The 25,085-nt window shown below is 52.2% G+C and overlaps 10 protein-coding genes across 10 annotated transcripts; 6 read left to right on the forward strand and 4 right to left on the reverse strand.

The window, feature by feature from the left end:
- Nucleotides 1–49: 49 nt before the first annotated feature.
- Nucleotides 50–1,162, forward strand: An15g05780 (uncharacterized protein; the record flags this gene model as incomplete). The annotated part of the gene is made up of 4 exons (XM_059744726.1): nucleotides 50–299; nucleotides 399–512; nucleotides 594–865; nucleotides 938–1,162. 4 exons carry the CDS (start codon nucleotides 50–52, stop codon nucleotides 1,160–1,162), a joined length of 861 nt encoding a protein of 286 aa, XP_059602579.1.
- A 787-nt stretch (nucleotides 1,163–1,949) lies between these two features.
- An15g05790 (uncharacterized protein) lies at nucleotides 1,950–6,111 on the forward strand (the record flags this gene model as incomplete). The annotated part of the gene is made up of 2 exons (XM_059744727.1): nucleotides 1,950–2,768; nucleotides 2,827–6,111. 2 exons carry the CDS (start codon nucleotides 1,950–1,952, stop codon nucleotides 6,109–6,111), a joined length of 4,104 nt encoding a protein of 1,367 aa, XP_059602580.1.
- Nucleotides 6,112–6,741: 630 nt separating this feature from the next.
- An15g05800 (uncharacterized protein) lies at nucleotides 6,742–7,589 on the reverse strand (the record flags this gene model as incomplete). Its single annotated transcript, XM_059744728.1, has 4 exons — nucleotides 6,742–6,926; nucleotides 7,049–7,177; nucleotides 7,273–7,421; nucleotides 7,510–7,589. 4 exons carry the CDS (start codon nucleotides 7,587–7,589, stop codon nucleotides 6,742–6,744), a joined length of 543 nt encoding a protein of 180 aa, XP_059602581.1.
- Nucleotides 7,590–7,832: 243 nt separating this feature from the next.
- xlnR (xylanolytic transcriptional activator xlnR-Aspergillus niger) lies at nucleotides 7,833–10,578 on the forward strand (the record flags this gene model as incomplete). The annotated part of the gene is made up of 3 exons (XM_001397073.3): nucleotides 7,833–8,058; nucleotides 8,123–10,380; nucleotides 10,435–10,578. 3 exons carry the CDS (start codon nucleotides 7,833–7,835, stop codon nucleotides 10,576–10,578), a joined length of 2,628 nt encoding a protein of 875 aa, XP_001397110.3.
- Nucleotides 10,579–11,026: 448 nt separating this feature from the next.
- On the forward strand, nucleotides 11,027–12,199 carry An15g05820 (uncharacterized protein; the record flags this gene model as incomplete). Its single annotated transcript, XM_059744729.1, has 3 exons — nucleotides 11,027–11,431; nucleotides 11,498–12,025; nucleotides 12,074–12,199. 3 exons carry the CDS (start codon nucleotides 11,027–11,029, stop codon nucleotides 12,197–12,199), a joined length of 1,059 nt encoding a protein of 352 aa, XP_059602582.1.
- Nucleotides 12,200–14,058: 1,859 nt separating this feature from the next.
- Nucleotides 14,059–15,684, forward strand: An15g05830 (hypothetical protein; the record flags this gene model as incomplete). Its single annotated transcript, XM_059744730.1, has 3 exons — nucleotides 14,059–14,318; nucleotides 14,698–14,995; nucleotides 15,328–15,684. The coding sequence occupies 3 exons, from the start codon at nucleotides 14,059–14,061 to the stop codon at nucleotides 15,682–15,684; spliced, it is 915 nt and encodes a 304-aa protein (XP_059602583.1).
- Nucleotides 15,685–17,105: 1,421 nt separating this feature from the next.
- On the reverse strand, nucleotides 17,106–20,161 carry An15g05840 (uncharacterized protein; the record flags this gene model as incomplete). Its single annotated transcript, XM_001397076.3, has 6 exons — nucleotides 17,106–17,232; nucleotides 17,405–19,024; nucleotides 19,200–19,393; nucleotides 19,445–19,958; nucleotides 20,026–20,054; nucleotides 20,111–20,161. 6 exons carry the CDS (start codon nucleotides 20,159–20,161, stop codon nucleotides 17,106–17,108), a joined length of 2,535 nt encoding a protein of 844 aa, XP_001397113.3.
- Nucleotides 20,162–20,830: 669 nt separating this feature from the next.
- Nucleotides 20,831–22,127, forward strand: An15g05850 (uncharacterized protein; the record flags this gene model as incomplete). The annotated part of the gene is made up of 4 exons (XM_059744731.1): nucleotides 20,831–21,016; nucleotides 21,079–21,296; nucleotides 21,358–21,730; nucleotides 21,765–22,127. The coding sequence occupies 4 exons, from the start codon at nucleotides 20,831–20,833 to the stop codon at nucleotides 22,125–22,127; spliced, it is 1,140 nt and encodes a 379-aa protein (XP_059602584.1).
- A 271-nt stretch (nucleotides 22,128–22,398) lies between these two features.
- Nucleotides 22,399–23,607, reverse strand: An15g05860 (uncharacterized protein; the record flags this gene model as incomplete). Its single annotated transcript, XM_059744732.1, has 1 exon — nucleotides 22,399–23,607. One exon carries the CDS (start codon nucleotides 23,605–23,607, stop codon nucleotides 22,399–22,401), a length of 1,209 nt encoding a protein of 402 aa, XP_059602585.1.
- A 617-nt stretch (nucleotides 23,608–24,224) lies between these two features.
- Nucleotides 24,225–24,843, reverse strand: An15g05870 (uncharacterized protein; the record flags this gene model as incomplete). Its single annotated transcript, XM_059744733.1, has 2 exons — nucleotides 24,225–24,321; nucleotides 24,461–24,843. The coding sequence occupies 2 exons, from the start codon at nucleotides 24,841–24,843 to the stop codon at nucleotides 24,225–24,227; spliced, it is 480 nt and encodes a 159-aa protein (XP_059602586.1).
- Nucleotides 24,844–25,085: the final 242 nt, after the last annotated feature.

Genomic DNA, 25,085 nt, shown 5'->3' on the forward strand with positions numbered 1-25,085 from the left:
AACCCATGAACACATTCTTATAATTAAACCCCACCCCAATCTACCCACCATGGACCCCTCCGACGACCCCGTCATCGCCTCCTACGACATCTGCCTCACCGACTCAGAAATCTCCCGCTACGTCCTGCAATACCTCGACCGACCCGCCGGCTCCTCCTACGACGACCGCCACGGCCAAAAACCCACCTCCTTCCGCCTGAAACCCAAGACGGGTCTTGTGGAAGTCGACGTCCCCATCAACACGCGGGTGAATTACGATGTCAGCAAGGGATTGCGCTACGGTGATGCATTGAAGAAGAGTCGGAGTGCGCGCGAAGGCGGCGCGTTCGGTATGGCGGGTGGGTTTAGTTCCGGTGGTGCTGGCGGTGGAGCGCCGGCGAAGGTGAAGATGGAGGAAGCGGCGGATGCGAAGAGCGAGACGGCGTCGTTGATGAGGGTGCAAACTCTGGGAGGGCGGATTAAGAGTCCCGAAGATGGGGATCCGGTTTACATGTTGGCGGCTTTTAGGGGGGGTGAGTTTTTCCCTTCCCTTCTCTTTGTTGGTTGGAGTTCGGGGGAAAAAGGGCTAATGTGTGTGATGTTGGTGGGAACAGATAAATTGCATCTTTCGCCTGTTTCGGCTGTTGTACAGCTACACCCGCAACTTCATCATTTGGATGCTTTGGATGAGATGCCGACTAAGGGCAAGGGGAAGGCGAGGAAGGAAGGCGAGGAGGATCGTCCCGGCGAGAGCGAGGCTAGGGCTATTGATGTAAAGATCAAGGCCGCGGAGGATGGAGAGGCGGCGCAGGTTGCGGGCAATCTGGATCTTTTGAAGAAGATGCAGGATGAGAAGTGGAAGGATTATGAGTGGGTTGATGCTGAGGTGAGTGTTATGCTGTTGGATTCCTTAGGCTCAAGGGAATGTTTGCTAATGTGTTTGTGTTTTGTTTCGCAGACTGAGGAATCGTGGCAATTGTACGAAAACTACATGATGCATCAGGATGTGGATAGTCTGCCGCAGCTGCAGTCGGCGATTGATAGTGAAAGTTATCTGGATACGATGAGTGCGCCGCGGATTGATCCTGCACGACCGGAGATGACGGGTTGGGCTATGAAACAGAACCGGATGAAGCAGCGGGAAGAACAGCAGTCTGCTCAGGGGACAACGGAGCAAGGGTGATTTAGCTGCATTGGCGGGGGTTATACGATATGCAATATGACGAATGCTGAATGACTTGCACATAAGCTTGGAAGCAAAAGGCCGTATATATAGTAGAAAGGCAGTAGGCTGTAGTACCTCACGGCTAAGTTTGCGTGGTGGAGAATAGACTTTAGGGGAGTCGGACAACCATATTTTTCAGGCGGAGCGAAAATATAGCGAAGCATACAGCTCCTGAACAGCTCAATGTTCTACGCATTGCTTCGATGGGCCTGTTCCATTTGCCATCGAGATCATCGCTGCTGGACGAAATCAATGGAAGAAAACACACGGAGAGCCTCCAGCCAATGAGCGCGTGTGAAAACACCAGCGATCTTCCAGAACATCACGTGCCGCTCACGTGCCTTATCGCTCAATCGGGCGGTGGACCAATTTTCACTTCCGTCCGCCGAAGTCTCCGTCTCGACTGGAGATCCCGTTTCGCAGTTCTCGCCTTCACGCCTTTTTCTCTTTTCTCTCCTCCCCATTCTCCCCCATCCTCCCTTTCCTTTCTCTCTTTTGTTCCCTTCCTCGGTCGTTGAAGGGCTGCAGGACGGCTTGTCAGATTGGATAGATGTGCACCATCTGACAGCTTTTTATTCTGGGTCATTTGCATCCATCCTGCATCTATTTCCGATTCCCTTCTCTTCTATAGTTTTTAGACGCCCTGTTTTGTTCTGCATCTAATCATCTCCCTTCTTTATAATTGCAAATAATCAGCGATATACCTTTAATTGTCCAGCATCGCGTCTAGCGGTGTTCGTGTATCATGTTGTCCCGTGTTGCTCTTCAGAAAAATGCCTTCGCTCGTCTGCGCCTTGCAAAGGGGCGCTCGGTGTTGCCTTCGCCTGCAACACTGAGACTTCACTCTCAGTCGAGTCGACCTTCCGCTCTCACAAACACAATTGCGAACACTCCCCAGGAACGTCCTCGCCGGCCGTCTTTCCAGTCGAGTCGAAGCCTCGCCACTGCCGCCGACCAGTCCGCCATTGACCAAGGGTCGTATGGATCTTTCGAAACCCCAGCGTATAACCCCGAGCAGTACTTCGATCACCATTTGTCCTCCTTCTTCTCTCCTCTCGCCCATGAATTCGATCCCTCGTCTCTGGTCATCGTGGATGATGCCCTACAAACAAAACCCAAGGTGTTGCGGAGAGTGAAGGGTCTTGGCGGTGATGAAGAAGAGATGCTGGCAAACTTCGACCTCTCCTTGAGACTCCACCGCTACGACCGTGCTGCTATTCTTCTTTCCCGGCTTAGAGGATGCTACCCGCCTGCTTCTCCTAAGTACCTGGCCCTTCACAATCGCTATCTCGAGGGAATGGTCTCGCAGATGATCTTGACAAGGCAGCACAACCTTGTTTTGCCCATGCAAAAGTTCTTCGAGGTTGACCTGCCCGCCTCTGGTGTGGTTCCTGACGCGACGACCTATGCAGTTATGATTCGGATGGCCCTGCGTATGTTCCACGGCACTAAACGCGATAGAGCAGTCCGCAGATACTGGGAATTTGCGAAGAATGCGTCTCTTGAAGAAGAAGTTCTGGCTGCTCCTGTTCTCTCTGAACTGGAAGTTGGCGAGCTATCAGAGGTGAGTTTCATTCTACTATCTACATTTGATCACATTTACTGATCACAGCGTCGAATAGATTTGTTCCTCCGATATTCAGCGCGTTTCAATGGGTAGCTTGGATAATAACGCTGTTACCGAAGATCCCCTCGCGGATTCATCCGATTTGCCAGAGGTCAAGGCCGTCGAACAGAAGGGTCTCGGTCTGTCTTCCTTGAAGGAGTCGCTTTCGCTTTTCAACGGCGCTTCGAAAGTAGCCGCCCCCGCAGAAGGTGAATACGCAGAGGCGGAGTCCCGAGACATGTACAACCTATCCAGACAAAAACAGCTTGAAGCCAATTCTATCCAGGCCGCCCTTAACCGCTGGAGACAAGAGACTATCGACCGACAGAAGGCCGGCCTCAACACTACTGGAAGCGAGAAGCGTTTGGGCAGTATCATCAACCAATGGCACACCGATCTAGTGTCCAGAATCGAGGCGGAGCTCAAGCTTGTGGAACAATCCGAGGCCAAGCCCCCTCGGACGTTGGAGGATACTGAGCGTTGCGAATACGGTGTCTTCTTGCGTTGCGTTGACTCGGACAAGTTGGCCGCGCTCACCATCCTTAGCGTTCTGTCATCTTTTGGACGGGGTGGTATGGATTCGGGCCTGAAGCTCGCTTCAATCGCTACTGGAATTGGCTCTGAACTTCACGACGAATTCCTCGCTGAACTCACTCTCAAGAAAGAATCCGCAGCGGATGCCGCACGGCTGAGAGCCGTTAAGCAAACCCTCTCGCTTCGCAAACAAAAAGACGGTCGGGCAAAATGGCACACAATTGTCAGAAACCTGGAACAGGATGACCCTGCCGTTGCTTGGTCAGCTCGTGTGAAGGCTAAGGTTGGTGCTGCCTTGATGAGTTTCCTTTTCGAAGTCGCCAAGGCTCCTGTGAAAATCGACAACCCGGAAACGAAGAAGCCCGAGATTTCCATGCAGCCTGCATTCCAGCATGCCTACCAAATCAACTGGGGTAGACGTGCTGGTTTCATCCATTTGCACCCTGAAATTGTCAAGATAGTCACCAAAGAGCCCACTTCTGATCTCTTGGGTCGCCATTTGCCCATGTTGAGCAAGCCTAGGCCGTGGAAGGGTGTATCTGATGGTGGATATCACGTTTACAAGAGCAACCTGATTCGTACGACTCCTGGTGAAACATTGCAACCTGCTTACGTCAAGGCAGCCTTGGAGAACAATGGGCTTGAGCAAATCCGCCAGGGACTGGATATTCTCGGTAACACCGGGTGGGTTATCAACGAAGACGTTTTCAAGGTCATGCTCGAGGCTTGGAACTCCGGAGAACCTGTCGCCGATCTCGCCCCCTTGGAGCCCGAATTGCCTCATCCTCCTAAACCATCCCCGGAGGAGGGCTACGAAGCTGAGAAGAAATGGGACAATGACATGCGGGAGATTGAGAATCGCAGAGCCGGTTTCCACTCCCAGCGTTGTTTCCAGAACTTCCAAATGGAGGTGGCCCGGGCGTATCGGAACGAGACATTCTATCTACCCCACAACTTGGATTTCCGTGGACGTGCCTATCCCCTTCCGCCTTATCTCAACCAGATGGGTGCAGACAATGCGAGAGGTCTGCTCTTGTTCAGCCAAGCCAAGCCGCTCGGAGAGAGTGGACTGAGGTGGCTGAAAGTCCAGATTGCCAACCTGTCTGGATTCGACAAGGCTAGTCTCTCTGAACGTGAGAAGTTCACCATGGATCATCTGGACGATGTGCTTGACTCTGCCAACAACGGTCTTCATGGCAGGCGTTGGTGGCTGAAAGCCGATGATCCGTGGCAATGCTTGGCTGCCTGCTGTGAGTTGAGGAACGCGCTCCAGCACCCGGATCCCACTCAATTTGCATCACGCCTTCCCGTCCATCAGGATGGCTCGTGTAACGGATTGCAGCACTATGCTGCACTGGGTGGTGACAAGATCGGTGCTCAGCAAGTCAACCTCGAGCCGTCCGACCGCCCGTCGGATGTGTATACTGGTGTCGCCGAGTTCGTCAAGGAAGCAGTTGCTCGGGAAGCCGCGCAGGGCCACAGCGTAGCCAAATACTTGGACGGCAAAATCACCAGAAAGGTGGTGAAGCAGACCGTCATGACGAACGTGTACGGTGTGACCTTCATGGGAGCCATGAAGCAGGTCCGCAAGCAGCTTATCGATCACTATCCCGAACTCACCCAGGACCAGAAACACCAGGGAGCCATCTACATCGCACGGAAGGTCTTCGAGGCTTTGGGCACCATGTTCAACGGTGCCCACGATATCCAGTACTGGCTGGGTGACTGCGCCAGTCGTATCACCCAGTCGCTGGCTCCGGAACAGATCGAGCAAATTGCCAAGGAGGCTATGAACCCGGAGGATGCGAAGCAGATGGAGGACCCGACGAAGAAGTTCCGGTCTACGGTGATTTGGACCACTCCTCTTGGCTTGCCTGTTGTCCAGCCCTACCGGGTTCGCAAGGCCCGCCGTATCTACACTACACTCCAGGATCTGAGCATTGTCGATGGCAGCTCGGGTGATGTGGTCTCCAAGCGTAAGCAGCTGCAAGCCTTCCCTCCCAACTTTATTCACTCCCTCGATGCCACCCACATGATGCTGTCTGCGATCGCATGCCACCGCGCCGGGCTTCAGTTCTCCGCCGTCCACGATTCTTTCTGGACACACGCCTGTGACATCGATTCGATGAACCAGCTCCTTCGTGAGGCGTTCGTGCGCATGCACTCGGACGACGTGGTCAAGCGGTTGGCCGCGGAGTTCGAAGTCCGGTACAGCAAGAATCTCTTCCTCGCCAAGGTGGACGCCAGCAGTGCCCTGGGACAGAAAATCAAGGCCCTGCGGAAGGGATCGAAGGCTTCCCAGAAGGCCACCAAGGTGCAGGAGCTGCTGGAGGAGCACAAGCGACAGAAGCTCTTGCAGGCAGAGGACCCAGAGCTGCAGGCTCAGGGACGTGCCATGGTGACCCCGGCCAGCATTTTCGAGCAATTTGGAAGCGACGAGGATCTGGCGATCGCCAGTTCTCTGGGAGAGACCGCGGTCGGCCACGTGCCGGAAGACCTGGCGGCTGCGGAGCGCAAGATCTCCGGGATGGAGGCTGACCCTACGGATCCGGCCATCGAGACCCTGTTCCAGGGCTTCGACAATGTCCTTGGGGCGAAGGAGGATCCCCACGAGGAGATGCCTACGGAAGAGTCGGCACCGAGCAAGCGCAAGCAGGCCAAAAAATCGTATGTGCATATTTGGCTCCCGTTGCGGTTCCGTGCCGTCCCGACCAAAGGTACTTGGGACGTGACGCGGATCCGCGACAGCAAGTACTTCTTCTGTTAAGGCGGGACCGCCCTGGAACGCTTGGGCGCATTTGCCTAGGCCGGGGTCAGTTCGCGCGGGCCACGGCTGTCTCTGCTTATGGCGCTTTGGCATGGAGCTTGATCTCGGTAGGACCGTGTCCTGTCCTGATCCTTCTCCGGATGTCAACGCCTCTTGTACATTTATTGATCTTCTGGTGGTCTCAGTTTCGGGTGGCAAAATCGACCCGACTGGGATCCCCTCCTTCTAATACTGGTTCTGGTTGTTTTCTAGCATGGCTATACTGCATGGGTTTGGAAATGCATGAATGAACGTGTACAGTCTTTGTTTCAAGTTGTGTTTGATATCATTGTGTTGGCATAAAAGGGGACTGGTGTATATATTCGGGATGGAACTCTTTTTTTAAACCACATTGTATATATGAAGTGAAATGCATTGAAGTGAATAAATATGTGACCTTGTGAGCAGCGTAAAACCTCCCATTGGGCACAGGCCGCGTGAGAGTCGGAGATAAGCTGACCTGCAGGCCGTAGAATTAATTTGCCTTTTGGGGAGCGAACCCTGCATGGGCCGAGAGTCTGGAGGAGAATTGCCTGCCTGCTTGCTTTGGCTTGCCTGCTGTTTGCTTCTCGCTCTTCCCCCTCCTCCCATCTATCCGATCCGCCTTGTCATTGGCGCAAGGACAGCATGGCCCATGAAACCATGCAGGAAAATAGTCCACCGTGTCTGGTCACCCTGAGTGGGATTGCATGATGGGCCACGATGGCATTGACCTGACGATCCGGAGAGAGCCCCGGGCTTGGTTGGTCTCCGTCTGGCTTCCCCGCCTTTTTCCCCTGCAATTCTGCATCCCCAATCCTTCTTTTTCTTTGCCTCGCCAGGCTGTGTCTTTTTTTTTTTCCCCTCCCCCTCCTCCCTCGTCAGCTTCTCTTTGACAGCATGCGTGAGGGTCTGCTACCAACTACAATCCTTGTTCTCACTGTCTGATGGTCTGACCCGACCGTGGTGTCTGTGGTGTGTGTGAGAGAGAAAAGAAAGCTAGTCAGTCCAGTCACTCTTTCTCGTGGGTTCTTCACCTTCCCCGGACCTGCCCTCCGACACTAAAAAGCCACTTCCCCCCAACTGGTTAGTTGCTGCTAGTCTCCTTAGTTCATGGTCGGCCTTGTCGCTTCTCCGGCTGACATTCTCCTCTTCTGCTGCCTTCTAGGTCCCTGTTTTTTAGTCCCTGTTTTAGTTGCCCCGCAGACTGAATCGGCAATGCCGTGGAGTTGATCGTTCCGTGGTTTCCTTGCGACCGCTCCTCTGCTTCATCATCTTTTCCTCCTGCCCTCCTGGTCTTGAATCGCCTGGCCCTCGTCTAGGATCTGTTGCGCCAGTGTCGCCTTAATCTCCTTTCCCGCTAGTGTAGTGCCCTTTCACGCTTGGGGCCTTACGGCCCTTCCATTCGCCAGCGGTCTGAATACCTCACCTTTCCCCCCCCCAACGACCGGGGTCTTCATGACCCACTGGGGTGATTGTTCCGCCCGGTGAGGATGTCAACCCCCTCGATTCCTCAATTCACCAGTCCTTTCTCTCCTTTCTCTTCCGGATCGCACTCGACTGGCATGGCGCCGTCTCAGACTGTCGGGTTGGATACGCTCGCCGAGGGCTCGCAGTACGTCCTGGAACAATTGCAGCTGTCGCGAGACGCTGCGGGAAGCGGTGCCGGCGATGGCGCGCCCTCCACTTCCTTGCGAAATTCCATGTCGCATACGAAGGATCAACCACCCTTTGATAATGAGAAGAACCAGAGCACTGGCTCGGGCTTTAGGGACGCTCTGCAAAGAGATCCACTCGTGGAGGCTCGCTCTGCCATCCGCAAAACCTCGTCTTCAGCTCCGGTTCGCCGCCGAATCAGCCGTGCGTGTGACCAGTGTAACCAACTCCGGACGAAATGCGACGGGCAGCATCCGTGCGCTCATTGCATTGGTAGGCTTTCGCTCTTTCTCCGATGCCGGCGATGAGGCGGACGCTTGACTGACCTGTTCTGCAGAATTCGGACTGACCTGCGAGTATGCGCGAGAACGCAAAAAGCGTGGAAAAGCATCGAAGAAGGATCTGGCGGCGGCAGCTGCGGCGGCTACCCAAGGGTCGAATGGTCATTCCGGGCAGGCCAACGCGTCGCTGATGGGCGAACGAACATCTGAAGACAGCCGGCCAGGACAAGACGTGAACGGCACATACGACTCGGCTTTTGAGAGCCACCATCTGAGCTCGCAGCCATCGCATATGCAGCATGCAAGCACTGCAGGGATATCCGGCCTGCACGAGTCTCAGACGGCACCGTCGCATTCGCAACCATCGCTAGGAACGACTATCGATGCGATGCATTTGAATCATTTCAACACGATGAACGATTCCGGTCGCCCGGCAATGTCCATATCCGATCTGCGTTCGCTACCCCCGTCCGTCTTACCACCGCAAGGACTAAGCTCCGGGTACAACGCGAGCGCCTTCGCTTTAGTGAACCCGCAAGAGCCGGGCTCACCAGCTAACCAGTTTCGCTTGGGAAGCTCAGCGGAAAACCCAACCGCACCGTTTCTTGGTCTCTCGCCTCCAGGACAGTCGCCTGGATGGCTCCCTCTTCCCTCGCCATCTCCTGCCAACTTTCCTTCTTTCAGCTTGCATCCGTTTTCCAGCACTTTACGATACCCTGTTTTGCAGCCGGTCCTGCCTCACATCGCCTCCATTATTCCGCAGTCGCTAGCGTGTGACCTTTTGGATGTTTACTTCACTAGTTCTTCTTCGTCCCACCTGTCTCCCTTGTCCCCATACGTGGTGGGCTACATCTTCCGCAAGCAGTCTTTCCTCCACCCGACAAAACCCCGAATATGCAGCCCCGGTCTCCTGGCGAGTATGCTCTGGGTAGCCGCACAAACGAGTGAAGCTGCGTTTCTGACATCGCCGCCCTCGGCTCGGGGGCGTGTATGCCAGAAACTGCTAGAACTGACCATTGGTTTGCTCCGACCGTTGGTCCATGGTCCTGCTACCGGAGAAGCGTCGCCCAACTATGCGGCGAATATGGTCATTAATGGCGTCGCTCTGGGCGGCTTTGGGGTCTCCATGGATCAGTTGGGTGCGCAAAGTAGCGCCACCGGCGCCGTGGATGATGTAGCAACTTATGTGCATCTTGCGACGGTAGTATCCGCCAGCGAGTACAAGGCGGCCAGCATGCGCTGGTGGACTGCGGCGTGGTCTCTAGCGCGTGAGCTGAAGCTAGGCCGTGAGCTGCCGCCCAATGTTTCCCACGCACGGCAAGATGGAGAGCGAGATGGGGATGGCGAGGCGGACAAACGACATCCTCCGACCCTCATCACGTCACTGGGTCATGGATCGGGAAGCTCCGGCATTAATGTCACCGAAGAGGAGCGTGAGGAGCGTCGACGCCTATGGTGGCTCTTATATGCGACCGATCGGCACCTGGCGCTGTGCTACAACCGGCCCCTCACGCTGCTGGACAAGGAATGTGGCGGGCTGCTGCAGCCGATGAACGATGATCTGTGGCAGGTCGGCGACTTTGCAGCGGCTGCCTACCGCCAGGTCGGACCGCCCGTCGAGTGTACGGGTCACAGCATGTATGGATACTTTCTACCGCTGATGACGATTCTTGGAGGGATCGTCGATCTGCACCACGCTGAGAATCATCCGCGCTTTGGCCTGGCGTTCCGCAATAGCCCGGAATGGGAGCGTCAGGTACTGGACGTTACGCGGCAGCTGGACACGTATGGGCGCAGCTTGAAGGAATTCGAGGCCCGCTACACCAGCAACTTGACTCTGGGGGCTACGGATAACGAACCTGTCGTCGAAGGTGCTCACTTGGATCACACGAGTCCTTCGGGGCGCTCCAGCAGCACCGTGGGATCGCGGGTGAGCGAGTCCATCGTCCACACGAGGATGGTCGTCGCCTATGGGACGCATATCATGCATGTCCTGCATATTTTGCTCGCGGGAAAATGGGATCCGGTGAATCTGTTGGAAGACCATGATCTGTGGATCTCCTCGGAGTCGTTTGTCTCGGCCATGAGCCATGCGGTCGGTGCCGCAGAAGCAGCGGCAGAAATCTTGGAGTACGACCCGGATCTCAGCTTCATGCCGTTCTTCTTCGGGATTTACCTACTACAGGGCAGTTTCTTGCTGTTACTGGCGGCGGACAAGTTGCAGGGCGATGCCAGTCCCAGTGTCGTGCGGGCATGCGAGACGATCGTGCGGGCGCATGAAGCGTGCGTCGTGACCTTGAACACGGAGTACCAGGTAGGTTTTCTTATTTCGCTCCCTAGCTTGGTAATAATAGCTAACACAATGTAGAGGACATTCCGCAAGGTCATGCGATCGGCGCTGGCACAGGTTCGAGGACGCATCCCAGAGGACTTTGGGGAGCAGCAGCAGCGCCGACGCGAAGTGCTTGCGCTATACCGCTGGAGCGGCGATGGCAGTGGGCTGGCACTGTAGTTTTGCAGTAACACGGCTGACGATGAGATGCGATTTATGGCGGTGCATTGACCGGTCAATGGCTTCTTACATTCTGATTTGATACTACTTTTGGATTTGCTATTTCACTCCGGGCTTATGCTGGCTTCATTGTCAAGAGGGGTGGCATGGCGAATGGAAATATGCTTACTTCGTGTTGATATGGATTCGTACATATACTTTGGTGATATATGTGGATATTTGTGGCATGTACACTACTATGCGTGATCTTTGGACATGATACTTTGATACCTGGTCAATCTAATTGCTTTATTTTCATTTGTTGTGCAACAGCCGAGGTATGACGCCATGGCTGAGATAAGCTGTCGATAAGCATTCGCATTCCATCCTCCATCGAAACACCAAAACCTTCTTCATATAACCAATCCATCAATTCAACACTCGTAATGACAATAGTATAATCCCCAAAATGCCCTCCCTACTACACTCCCTCCGCACCTCCCCCCTCCTCCGCTCCAAACCCCCTCCTTTAAACCCCATATTATATCTGTATACATCAAAACGCCACCTCGGCATCCCCCCCGCCTACCTCCTGGACGACTACATCCCGCGCTACCAACTCCTCTCGTCCATCGACGCCTCCAAAAAGCGCTCCCTCGCCTACGCCCACCTCCAAAACTGCAATCTCTGCCCGCGTCGCTGCGGCGTCAACCGATACCATGAAACGGGCATGTGCATGATCGGCGCCGAAACCGCAAAAGTGAATACCATCGCCCCGCATCGCGGCGAGGAACCCTGCATCCAGGGGTTTCATGGCTCCGGCAGCGTGTTTTTCTCCGGGTGTAATATGCGGTGTGTGTTTTGTCAGAACCATGTACGTATGCCCCCAACCCCCAACCCTGGGTTTAGATAATTGTAGTGGGTTGACAGTTGTGGACAGGATATAGCGCACAAGAAAGCAGGTCATGATCTCACGCCCACCGAGCTAGCGGAGTGGTATATGAAACTCCAGACGGTGGGGAACGTGCATAATATTAACCTCGTCACGCCAGAGCACGTCGTCCCGCAAGTGGTGCTTTCGATTCTAGACGCGAGGGATATGGGATTAAAGATTCCTATCGTCTATAACACATCCAGCTTCGACTCCCTCGACTCATTACATCTGCTGGATGGGTTGGTGGATATATACCTCCCTGACTTTAAAGTCTGGAAGGGGAGTACCGCGAAGCGATTACTCAAAGCAGAGGAGTATGTCGAAACAGCGAAGGAGAGTATCAAGGAGATGCATCGGCAGGTAGGGGATTTGAGTTTTACCTCTGATGGCATTGCGAAGAAGGGAGTGTTGTTGAGACATTTGGTGATGCCGGGGTTGGAGGATGAGGGGAGGGAGATTGTGAGATGGCTGGCGGAGAATGTGTCCAGGGATTTGTATGTGCATGTTATGGAGCAGTATAGGCCGGATGCGTATGTGGGGAGGAGGAAGAGAGGGAGGAGTGGAGAGGAGGAGGATGGGGAGGTCAGGTATAAAGAGATTAATCGCGCTGTTAGGGAGGAGGAATGGGGGGGTGTTAGGGAGGCTGCGGTGCAGGCGGGGTTGTGGAGGTTTTGTGAGGTTAATGAGATGGGGGGGTTTCATCTGTAGATAGGAGTGTATGATATTGATTATCATGGTGTTTATGGTGCTTTTATCCTTACTAGATTGGTGGAGTGGTGCCCTTTCTTATTAGGAGCATGCAGTAAACATATAAATGTGTGTTCTGGGCAATCCTATGAAAACTTGACTTTTTTACCCGGTAGTGTTGACAGCCACGGATGTATAACAGTCCACACTGACTCTTTCTAGGAAACTAAGGATTTGGTTGAGATTGGCGGGATTGTTCTTCGTGGGATCCCGTGAGTGATTACCAGGTATGATAGTAAGGATTTAATCACCATTGTTGCAGTCGCCCCGAGTCAATAGACCCATTCACGGCTCCTTGGTCAATTGCATCTAATCAATTCAATTTAGGGGGCATCTCATCCATCAGTATAGGAGATACCTCAATGAAGCATACCATCTAAAGGGAATATAATATAGATTTAGGGAATGAGCCTGTGAAGTAACCCAGCACTATCCTCTCATTAACTCCGTCTCTCTACTATCTATAAAAGCTTCGGCTGCAACCCGTCTTCCTCCTTCTCTTCTTCATCTTCCTCCTCGTCATGCCCTACAGATCTTGAAGAGCCCCTACCTTCTATATTTAGATATAGCCTTGAGTTTATGATAGGCATAAGCTAAACGAATATATCGAAACTGTTGTCTTTCATCTATCATCTTTCATCCTTCATACGCGGCGGCATCAGCGAACTTTATACTATTTAACCAAATCATCCTCATCATAGCAAGCAAAGCCAGTTCCAGAACTCGAGCTTACAGACTGGAATGAAAACATCCGACTTGGGATCAAGCATACAGCCCCGGAGTGCAGGATGCGAGTATCCATAGCCCTCGAGGATTGGAAAAGGTGCTGTAAATCTTCTTGAAGAAAGGTGAAATTAGCTAGATAGCGGGTTGACACCACCTACTATGGAATACACCAACCACAGTTGGGGATAGTTATCATGTCCTGTCCTTACGTCGCCGGGTGGGCCATGTGGCCGACTACAGAGATGACATAGCTCAATCCCTTCGTTAGATTACTAACTACAGGAGGTTCTCACCCCATTTCTCACTTCATACCTCACTTCATATCTCCCGTGAGAATGAAACCCAGAAGCTACGATCAAGAGCGAAAGCCATAAAAAGAAACGCTATAGCCAGCGACATATTGATAAGAGAGACTGGCAAGAAAGAGACCACATGGCGTGCACCCTATGGAATATGAAGAACGCTAATAGGTATAGACCCCGACGGGTATGCTGGGGAACACACTGGACTTAGTGGCGATTTTCGATTGGCATGCAGGCATAGTGTCGCAGATATATCCCAGATAAGAATCAATGTTTCCGATTCCACATATCATGATCGTCCTTGATAATCGCTATAATCCAAGGCCAAGTGCTCCTCCACCGCGTGCTCGACGCGCAAGACATAGTTCTAGACCCTCTACCTAATCTTGACCGTGGGCCAAGAATTCTGCAAAGATGAGGACTTGACACCGGAGGTCAGGGTACGCGCCAACTAAGCTAGTTTGTACCCTGGGAGGGGCTTAAGCGGAATACAAGAATCCGTCAGTGTAGACTGACCGCACAGGAAGCCAACTTGGACGAGATCAGCTCCATCTCAGACAGTTTCAATATCCTGCTATATTACAGAGACGGCCGCCGACAAGGCGCAGATTTTATTAAAGACAAGCTGACCCGCAAGCACTCGATATTCGCAGGTGGAATTGAGAGTGCCCGGACCATCGTCATTACATCATAACTTCAATAGCTCCGAAGACGAACTCAAACGATGATATGCTATATATCTCCATCCTACGACCTTCGCTGTTCCTAGCCCTAAGGACTCCATACCCTACCATGAATATCGAGGACTCCAAGTATGAAAACATATCTTATCTTCCTATGGGCCCGTTCGTCCAGCAAATCGACAACAACTACACAAGCCAATCCCTTTCTTACCAAGATGCCAACTTGGCTTCATGCCGCTTCCTGGGGAAACTCCGCTCCCGTCTGCAAAAGCCCATCCGAATCACATACTTCCCCGATATTGAAGTACTACTAATAAAAGCCCCCATTCTGGCCCTTGAAACAGTCCCGCAATCACAATTAATGAGACCGTGTGTCGTCTGGGAATATGCACATCTACCCTGATAAGCGGGAATTGTTACGAACTGCAATTTCGAAGCAGCGGTGCTGTTCTCGGAGTCGAGAAAGCAGGGTGACTCCGCTTACAAAAACGGGCTATCGAGTCCAAGCGATATCAATTGGCCCCACTGGGCAATAGAGACGGGACCATCAGAGTCGTTACCGCATTTGACGGCTTGCTTGGTAGTTATTAACCAGATGACAGCGATCAATACTGACCTTTTGGGGTTTATTGGTGTGGTGGAAGATACAACCAAGGGCATCTCTGTGTGAGACTGAATCCTATTCAACAGTCTGGCTTTCCCCTATACCCGGAGATCCAAGTCCAGACATCCTATGACGAGATATTAGTCAACAGTTTCATATCAAACCAGGCTTCCATCTTCCTCACTGGTGGTTCATGGAGCGCGTCTCCCCCGTCGCCAAGCCGCCGTCGCTGCTGATATCGCGGGGTTGTCTCTTGTCTCCTCGCGCCCCCGTCATCTACAAGGGCGAGACGGTTACATTCGCGAATGTTTTGGCCGCCCCAGCTACTAAGGGTCCGGTTCTCCTGAGGGTACACACAAGGACCAGTGGGATGTTCCTGTCCCGCAGCAGGTCGGGATCGCGGAGTGGGCTTCGGCATAATTCGTGGATCTGCCTGCGGCAGGTTGGTTTACCGGCCTGTCCGCGAGAGCTCCGGCTGTGTTGCCAGGACTCCCCCACCCTGGACAGGGCAGCAGCCCGATTAATCAGTGAAAAAGATTATCTGTTCTGCAGAAGATACATCACTTGCTGAAGATACCTGCCTTCCTCTTCCCGGCCTCGCGCAGCACCATACAAGATTAGGAAAGATAACACAGAGACAGGGCTTTAGCAACTTAGTCTGACCTGGGATCCTGGCCGCGTATATACTTACAATATGTTCATGGAGCAGGAGCAGGATCAAACTCATATTATATGTCGAATCCACAACTACTCGTAGCAAACCTGACGCTCTAGTTTCATGCCGTTGGTATTGGCCTCGACTGGGCGTTAGACATGGAACATAGGACCAGCGAGCTGGCCATAGTCACTGTTCCTAGGCTGGGTTTGCTGCTGCTCATTGGTTTTGTCCGTCTGCCCAATAGCAAGGGGATGCGCCTGCAGCCGGATAATACCCTCAAAGTGTTCTTCGATACGGAGAATCTCAGCCCGGATTCCGCGTGGTCGGCAGTCGTTACCGACAGCATCAGTTTCACACCCCTCCGGAGCCTATACTATCAGCATCACCCGTCCGTGAGACAGGGAAGGGCGCGCCTGGAGGACACTTCCCGCCGAGTTGGAACCCCGCGCCATCCCATTCGAGGCCCTGGATGATCCGGTGGTGGTGTGCAATACTCGCCAGAGCAATCAAGTGGCAGTAGGCAATTGTAAAGCCGATCGTCTCCGTCAAACAGGATGCGCGTGTTACCTTTGCAACACCATCCAAATATAAGCACCTCAAAGTTATTGCCATCAAGGCAGATGGTTAACTTCTCACCGGATAGATGCTGGATCTGTCCACGAAATTGGAATCCTGAGACCTAGCGCCGAGCTAGACTGGCTGCATTGGGCAATAGAGTGTGGATTATCTGAGTCACTCCCTCAATTGAGAGAAAATGTGGATTGGTAGATCGGCAACTCAGGGGGCAAGGTCCTAGTTGTTTTGTTTAGTGAACCAGTATGTCCTATCCACCCCCGACACTTTGCTTGATAGCCATTTACCGGATGCCAGCGACGAATACTGAATCGTATAAGTTGTGGGTTTGACTGAAGATACTAAAAAGGGCATAAGTCTGAGACAAGATCCTATCTGACAGACTCTTTTCATTCATACCTGGCATTCCAGATCCTGATGCTATGAGCATACGTTTGTTAATGGCCCTGTGCCAGACCAGGCCGTCTTCTTTCTTACTAGTGACCCCTGAGGTAACTGGTCTATAGAAAAATTGAGTGCGTCCCAAATGGCGTATGTGGTGCGACACACGGTCCCGAGTATGCCATCAGCATACCAAGTGCAGAAAGAAAACCCTGACCATCGAAAAATACATCCCATAGCTGTGGTGGTGCAGTTACAAGGCACGGGCTGCCGATGATGAGATAGTAGAGTTCATGTCGCAGTTCATCTCGACTATGCTGTTGATATGGCGCTGTCGCTGCCGTCGCCCCATGGGGGCCCGCTGGTTCTGGAGTTCGAACGGCTAATCGGTCGACTGCGGCTTGGTTCTTCCTACGAAGAGTGCCGTCTTTGGACCTGCGAGGTTGATTTATATACGTCAGCTTGTTCTTTTAAGTATCCCACGAGAGGATACCACATGTCATTGCGTTGGAAGGATTTGTTTTCAGTGATGCATCGACTGGATGCTGAGAGTTTGCCCCTGGGTGATGATCCATAATAAGTAATTGTTGCCTGGTTAGATGGTATTAACTTACTTATTACTCTAGATATGTTAAACTGCATTACTATAGGGATTCACTATTGCGATCAATGCCTGGAGAGGCTGTGTATGTGGATTGGTCATTTCTTTGGATTCTGGAATTTCTGGTGGTTCATTCAATAGGCCTGGATGGATCCTTGGGCATTGTCCATGACATCGCTGGGATATGCACCTATGGTATTCGCTAGGCCATCTTAGCTGGTAGTTTAGAGAATAATACACTATGTCACCAAGGAAGCCTGCATTATCTGACTCTCGTCACTGAGAGTGGAGTAGTAGAACCAATGCCCCGACTTCGCTGAGGATAAAGATGAGGAGCACTCATGTAGGTAGCAGAGGCGACAAAGGGTCTTGTGGTTGTCTAGGTACAGTGGTCAGTGGGTGTCTCAACGAATAGTTTCCATTAAGGAACCCTGTGTTTTCAAAATGCGAATACAAAGCTATTGATCTATCATACAGTTAGTAAGAACTACATCACTTCATCCATCAAAATCACCCTTTTCCGCATCACCAATGCCCTCGCCTCTGGATCCGATAACGCGTAATGTAGCACCGCATGCTTTCCATCTCCCGCCCTCTCGAACATCATTGTTCGCACTCTCGCCTTCTCCGGTACATACCCATCAGCATCGGCTGCCTCCCTTTCCATCTTCGCTATTTCCCGGACCATATATAAGTATGACATCGAATCATGTAGTCCTTCGCGATGAGGCCATGCGCGGAACAGTTTCAGCACACGCTCTCGGATACCCACATTGCGGCACTTGATTCCTACCGAAAACAGTGGGACGAAGACACCGATATCGGAGATGACGTTGGGGAGTGGCTGTTGCTTGTGGGCGTATTCCGCCTGAAGGCTGGCGACGATCTGCTCTGCTAGGGTCACGGCTCGCGACCATCCTGCTAAGTATCGGTCGTAGATGGTTTCGGAGAGATCCAAAAAGGTGGCTATGTAGGTACTCATGACGATGTGACTGACGCGGATCGTATCAATAGCCCGAACCTCTTTGGGTGTAAAGTATTGGGCCTGGGCGACGTATGTCTCAAAGGCGTTGATATGGCGTTGCATGTTACTGTATTGCTGTTGTTGCTCCACGTAGAGAGGACGATGGTCTGCAGAGCGATCTCGAAGACGAAGTTCTGTTTCGCAGCGCGTCCAGAAGCGCACCATGCTATCGATCAACGGGTCCAACCTTTCCTTTGCTTCCCTCAGACTGCGTATTTCTAATTTATCGTACTGCACGCTGGAGAGATGCGTATCCGATGGTTGCAACCTCATCACGGAATCATTGTTAAAGTGCGCTGCCTGGACTGCCAATTGTGCAAACATCTGCATGAACACCGCGTCCTCTTCTGGCTTGCTACCGTCATTCGTACCAGCGGAGATGGCTTTGAACATTGCTTCCCTTGCTCTCGGACCAGTCTGATTCATAAGAATGTACGTCCCATTTTTCAGATGCACCAACACCTCCCTGTAGTTATCTTGCAAGAACTCTATAACCACAAAGATCACACAACACACCAGCGCCGTAACCCGTAGCTGGGGATCCCCGGACCCGGATGCAAGACGGCGACGAAGAACCGCAATCGCCCGCCCGTATTGCTCAAGTGCAAAGAGCCGATAATCGTTATTGCCACCTACTACTTCTGTTCCGGTAACACTTCCAGTTGTAGTTTCGTGGAATGCCCCCAACGCTGCAACAGCGTGTCCAACCGCCGGCTCCGTCTGACTCATCTGTAGCACGAGGCGTTGCCAGAGTTCCGAGTCACATACCCCGATCAGCATGGGCATCGTATATGTTTGAAATAAGGCGAGACAGCGGCGTTCGTCGGTTGTCATACCGGGCACATTAGTGGAAATGTGCGTGTGCAGAAGACTAGCGTGTCGGAGGCGCGTTTTTACAGGGAGCTGGAATACCGGGGATCGGTCGCACGTACGACCTGTCGACGTGCAGTTCTTGCATGCTGGTCCCGGTGTCTCATCGCATTTGATACGTCGTGTTCGACATGTGCGGCAACCTGTTCGAGACCGCGGTGAGTACTTCCTCAGGCCTAGGGTTTTGGAGCCCATCGCGGGGTTGACCACGTAACATCTCCAACTCTGACGCTCGGTAGAATGGTTAAGAGTGAGGTTTCGGGCCGAGCCGATGGGCAGTGGAGCGTCCCAAGCGAGGGCACCGATAGCCTGAATGGTAGCTTTATCGCTGGAAATGAATGGCGCACAAAGGTCTAAATTAGAGCTATCCAAGTCTTATCAGTCTCGAGAGTATTGCGGAAACACATATGAAATATCCTTAAACAGATGCTACAAATCCCCGTGGAGCTTATCGCGCAGCACAAATTACTGAACCCTTGCAAACGACCTTTGAATAGATTGCAATCACGAGCCAGTCAGCCATCAGAAGAGCGATCTACCGATCATTCCACTCATTGTCAAGCCTTGGACCCGCACGAGGCAGGAACGCTCCCCGCCGCCCCCCCTCCGCGTCGTCATTGGCGTCTTCATCCTCCAGCGCAGCGGGCGTAATATACTGCTGGCTGCGTGCCTGTCTTCCAAACTGCATTGTCATCCAGCTCGGTCTCTGACGCATGGCCTGGTATAACGCAACCTGTAGTTTTCCTTAGTAAATCATTAACAGTAACGAAGCGCATACACGAACCTTCATGAGCAAAGTCAAAACAGCTGCTACAAAAACCATCCATGAAGCACTCTGCTGCTGCTGTCTCCACGGGACCAGACAGCTTGTCCCGTAATTAAACTGCACCTCACATGCATCATCTCCGGTGGTTTTGTCCTTGAACGGCCACGCTCGGTCATGGATACTCCGGAATCCACAACAGCGAAATTCGTCCTGAATAGCGCGAATAGGTTGAGCGTCTTTCGCGCGGAAGTATGACTGCCATTCCTGTTCCAGTCGACAGGTTGTGATGCTCTCTGGGTACAAGTAGGCGAGGGCCACGGTGGCAATGATTGTGGTTATGATAGATTGGAGGTGGTTCATGACGGGAAGGAGTCTTCGCCAAGGGCTAGACGACTGGCGGTCATCTGCAGGCTGGGCGAGTCGACTGGCAAGGTACAGAGCCAGTGCTGTAAGAGGAGGGAAGATGGTGGCGATGGCTGGAACCCATTCAGGAAGGGGAAGGTAAAGTGAAGCTGTACGAGACCAGGACAGCCTGAAGAGATGATTAAGCTTGGTTCTCGACGCCACACCGCTGTATCAAGTGTGAGAAGGTGACTTACGCTCCAAGAATGATAGCAATTATCGCACACTATTGGAGACGATGACTTGTTAGTTGGCGTTCAAGAACAGTGGACTTGCTCATACCGCTGCTGCTACTGTGGAAGCCACCGTGGGCAATCCGTAGATAACTGCCATCGTGATTTCAATGCTAGACTATGAAGGTGATGAAATATCAAGCAGAAGGCTATGTCTTAGTAGTTATACTCTGAGTGGTGAGAAGGGAACAAGCTGTTGGGAGTGTGAAGTGAAGGGGATGGAGCTGGCCAGGCGGGGTCGGCGCTTGCAGCTACGCACATGTCAGGCAGAAGCCATGGTTGAGCAATGCTTCCACAGTCCTGACGCCTCCATCGAGCAAGCTTACTGCTAAAGTAAGTATGACAGGAGCTCAGCTTCAGTTTAAATCTAGTGAACATTCCATTCATAAAGAGCTAATGAGCTGATGAGCTAATCTAGGGATGGTGGTATATTTGTGGGGTAAATCAACTCGAGAATCAATCCATCTAGCCTGGGCTCCACTGTCACGAAAATGAAGACCAATGTACACAGCACAAGGGCAAAAATGAAGATGCCATTGAAGAAGAATTATATACTCTTGGATTTGCCTTTTGCTCCATCCATCTGCATAGAGTCATGCTGCTCTGTGTTTGCCGATCACAAACACCAACCGCGGATGGTCACCTGGCCCATCGGAGCTACCCGCGCTAAAAGGTCAAGCTAAGATAACGCGAAGCTCTTCTTTTCCCCGATCTCTTCCTCTCTCAAAACTTACCCTGCCTTTCCCTGGTGTCGCTACCTGTTTTCACCATGAAACCATACATCGGTATCCCAGCGGTGATAGTGCTCGTTCATCGTGCTTGGTCGCGAAAGTCGCTGACCACCCCCGGCCTCATTGCGGCTGCGCTGACGGCCAGCGCCCATGCTCTTCATCCATGGTCCGCTCCTTTTGTCTTATTAGGAGTATTCTACTTTGGGGGCACCAAAGTTACCAAGGTATATATCCTCTCCAACATCGTCGATCCGCGGTTTGTAATTGCTAATCGCACACTTGCCAGGTTAAACACGATGTCAAAGCTCGTTTGACGCTCTCCGCGACCGGCTCCGAGGGCGGCGAGGGTCAACGTACCCACATCCAAGTCCTGGCGAACTCTGTTGTCGCGACAGTGCTTGCTCTCCTACATACATATGTTCTGGCAGGGAAGCCTGCGAGCGCAACACAGTGCTTTTCGAATGGTCATGATGTGGCGGATCTGTTGGTCGTGGGAATAGTCGCGTAAGACTTACCTCTATTCCTTACCCTTTGTTATGCGCTTGCTGACAGGTCATCGTTGTAGGAACTACGCCGCTGTCGCCGCTGATACATACTCCTCCGAGCTTGGTATTCTGTCCAAGTCCAAACCCCGCCTGATCACCTCTCCCACGTTCCGCGTTGTCCCCCCCGGTACCAATGGCGGTGTAACGGGCACCGGACTCCTAGCAGGAGTGCTGGGTGCATTTACAATTGCCGTGTCATCCGCTGCTATTCTACCTTTCTGCTCCGAAGGCGATACTCTCTCGACACTCAAGAGCCGGGCTCAGTGGATTCTGGCTGTGACAATGTGGGGAGGTTTGGGCAGTGTGCTGGATAGTGTCTTGGGTGGATTGCTCCAGGCCAGCGTGGTGGACAAGAGAACAGGAAAGGTCATCGAAGGAGCCGGTGGCCAGAAGGTCAGCACATGATTAACATCTACCGGATTGTTAGGAAGAGGATAGTGCTGATATTGTCATGCAGGTCCTTGTTCATCCCTCTTCTACTAAGCCCGGCGTCCCAGCTGATACCACCGGTCTGAAGCCTGCCGGATCAAGCTCGAGTGCGCAGGTACACGCCACAGAGGCAGTCGCTAACACTGCCACTCTGAAAGGAACCAGGGCTACTGGAACGTCGACGGGGACGTCCGCAGGAGAAATTGAATCGGGACACGAAAGCCGGAGGGTAGAGAGTGGACGGGACCTCTTGGATAACAATGCCGTGAATCTTCTGATGGCCTTTGCAATGAGTGTTGGGGCTATGGGTGCTGCAAGTTGGGCCTGGGGTTTAAATCTGGCTGACTTGGCTTTGTGGTAGCCATTGGGTGCTTGAAGCGTATCTATGACTCGCAATGCTATGACGATTTTCATGACCTTGACTGATTCGAAAGACTAGATTCTTGATCCGTAGAAAAGGTAGGAAGGGGAGAAAGAAAGACGTGCATTTGACACTCGCTAGTCGGCGGGTAAGGAGAGCGTCATGAAGGAATCGCTATATATAATGTCAAAGACCATTACTCCAACAATACCCCACTTCTTCACCGAACTGGCTATGTCTTCGCCAAAAAGGCAGACCAGCATGCAGCGGGTTAGCGCTGATTATACCTCTCTTGGACGACGGTTTGGTACCGTCGTCTCTCCCTCTCCAGATAACTCAACGTGACGCTCTGGTCCCTGTGATAGTCAATGAAATCCTCCCATTGTTCTTGTGGCACAATAACTTCATAAGGCTGTTCTGCGAAAATATCTGTCGGCCGGAATCTGGGTGCCATGCCTTTGGGGTGCATCTCGAAAGTGAATAACTTTTGCTTGCCACCAAGTTTGAGTCCACTGGAATCTTCAGGTTGCCTCTCGAGAAGTGACTTGGGGCGGGCTACGTTCTGCCGATGCGTGGATTGTGGGATATTGTCTTGCGACAACAAGTGAAGGCTATCATTCCATCTTCGTTTCGAGTCTCGGTTGTCTGGCACTTCACTAACCGTTGGTATCTTCTGCAGTTGCATTGCGGGTCTGTGAGCGTCCTGCAACATGCGCTGTCGATCTTGGTCGCTCAATCCCGGCTGACACAGTGGCAGGTAAAATGCCATTGTTCTCGCCTCAGGTTGCTTTGTGATCCATAACTGGCATTTGCGAAACAGTCGATACGCCTTTTCATAGTTTCCTTGAGCAAACTTCACCCGAGCCTGCCAGTATCTGCACCGTGCGATCACTGGTCTCTCACCATACTTTTCTGCCAAGTCCCGAGCTTTCTGGGCCTCGACTTCGGCCTCGCGGGTTTGGCCCTTATCGAGGTAGTCCTTTACGTTGCGAAGAGCAGTCTTCATATTGCTCATGTCAACGACCATATTACAGTAGGATATGATATCATCTGGCTTGTCTTCGGTTGCCGTCTTGGGTTTCCTTTTTTCAAGCGAGTACCTGGTTGGATGTTGTAACTGGGGAGGTGGGGGTGGTGGTGGTGGTGGTGGGTAATCAAATTGTTGGCACTGGGTGTCAGGATCAGTGGATTGAGATTGCCATGAGGCATGTTCTCGCTCATCTGTACAACCGCTTTCATCCCTGCTGGACAAAAGATCAGCCTGGACTTGCCATAAATGGTCCCCGTCATCATTTGCAAATTCATCCGTGGAGCTTTGATCATACGAAGCGCCATCGTTGTAATTTGCTTCCATAAGGATCTGCAATGCCTCGTCCCCGCTGGCGGCCATATCTGAATGCTCGTACTCGTCGTCGCTGTCTGCTCTGATATTCAATGCGGCGTCTCGCATATGCGAGTAATTGCGCCTGTTTGGTGACATTTTGCAGCATATTAGAATTGGTATCCAACTCACTGAATTTCAAAACACAGGATTCTGGGTGATCCTGGGTTTGAAGCGGTATTTATATTCCATAATGGTTCTAAGGAGAGCTGCATACACACTACTAGTTTACGGTATTTCACTACTGAGAAGACATTTGACAAATATTCCATTATGAATTGTTTCACCAGACTTGCTAATAGTGTTGGATATATATTGAAAAGAAGCTGAGGTCTTCGGCGATCAACGGAGATATCCCCGAAGTACACCAATGCTCGTATATATGATGCTCTTGGGCAGCTACTATAACTCCACCTGATCGGATTATTCAAGACATCTTTTGTTATTTGTTGTTCATCCAGCGGAATCTCTCCGCTGATCTAGTCTCAGCAACTGATCAGCCCTAATCTTATCGGATAAGCAGCTACACTAAGTGTGCCTGAAAGGGTCGGGTCCGTCACTGGCCGGACTCACGCGGGAATGCTGAGTAACTTTCAAGACTACTGCCGTAGTGCTGATGAAAACTTCATTGTTTTTTCTGACAGTAGTTCAGCACAGGACTGACACAGACACTGGTCAATACGAGCTCCACTGAGGCATATTCCATGCAATACGGATCAATCAGGTGGATGTGTCCAATGCCAATCAGACAAGCCTGATGGATGTATAGGATAAGATGGTGGTTGGGAATTGCCGTGTCCTTGTGATGACAAACTGCCTCAAACAGGCAACAGCAGCAAACCAAACCAGACAAACCAGGGTGGGGTAACCAAACGGAACAAACAATACCCAACATGGTAATCCCCGCCCCAAGCTAAGTCATGCAAACCAATGCAATCAGTGCAAACTTAACGTCATGTTCGTGTCGGCGCTTCCTTCTGGCCTCGGCGGTTGGACCTCTTTTCCGCATGCGTCACTGGCCGGCGGTGCTTCATCCATTGGATCGCCGTGACACCTGGTTGTTCCTTGGAAAGTAACCCGGATGGTGGGTTCCCAAGCCATCCCACCGGAATGGTGTACCCTGCCCAGTATGGTCTGATTGACGTGCATGGCCGGCCTCAACGGTAATTTCCGGTCTGCGGTGGGACAAATCGCCCTGAGCTTACACATCGCGGAGGGCGTCCAGACCTCGATGACCCAGTCAGTCATGATGTGCTGTTTGCAAGGGCCCGCTTTTTGGATAGCGCAGGAACAGCTGCCCCCTGGTAATATTGAGAGAGGTGGGACGAGCAGCATGATACTCGTCTCTCTGATCCCCCACGCCAACTTCGAGTCTGACCTGTCGACCTATTTATCCAGTGGTGGATCTACCTGTAGTTGATCAATCTTGCATTTCTTCTCTGCAAGGACTGGCGCTTCTCCTCATCTACCCCTCATTAGCCCCCCCGATACCATCCGCGGTTTGCGCGCGCATACAATAATATAAGCTCTGTGGCTTACCCTTGAACTTGTACTTTTTTCTCCTTGGAGTGGCTTGT

Source organism: Aspergillus niger, assembly GCF_000002855.4.
Source record: "Aspergillus niger supercontig An15".
In the NCBI taxonomy this organism is placed as follows: domain Eukaryota; kingdom Fungi; phylum Ascomycota; class Eurotiomycetes; order Eurotiales; family Aspergillaceae; genus Aspergillus; species Aspergillus niger.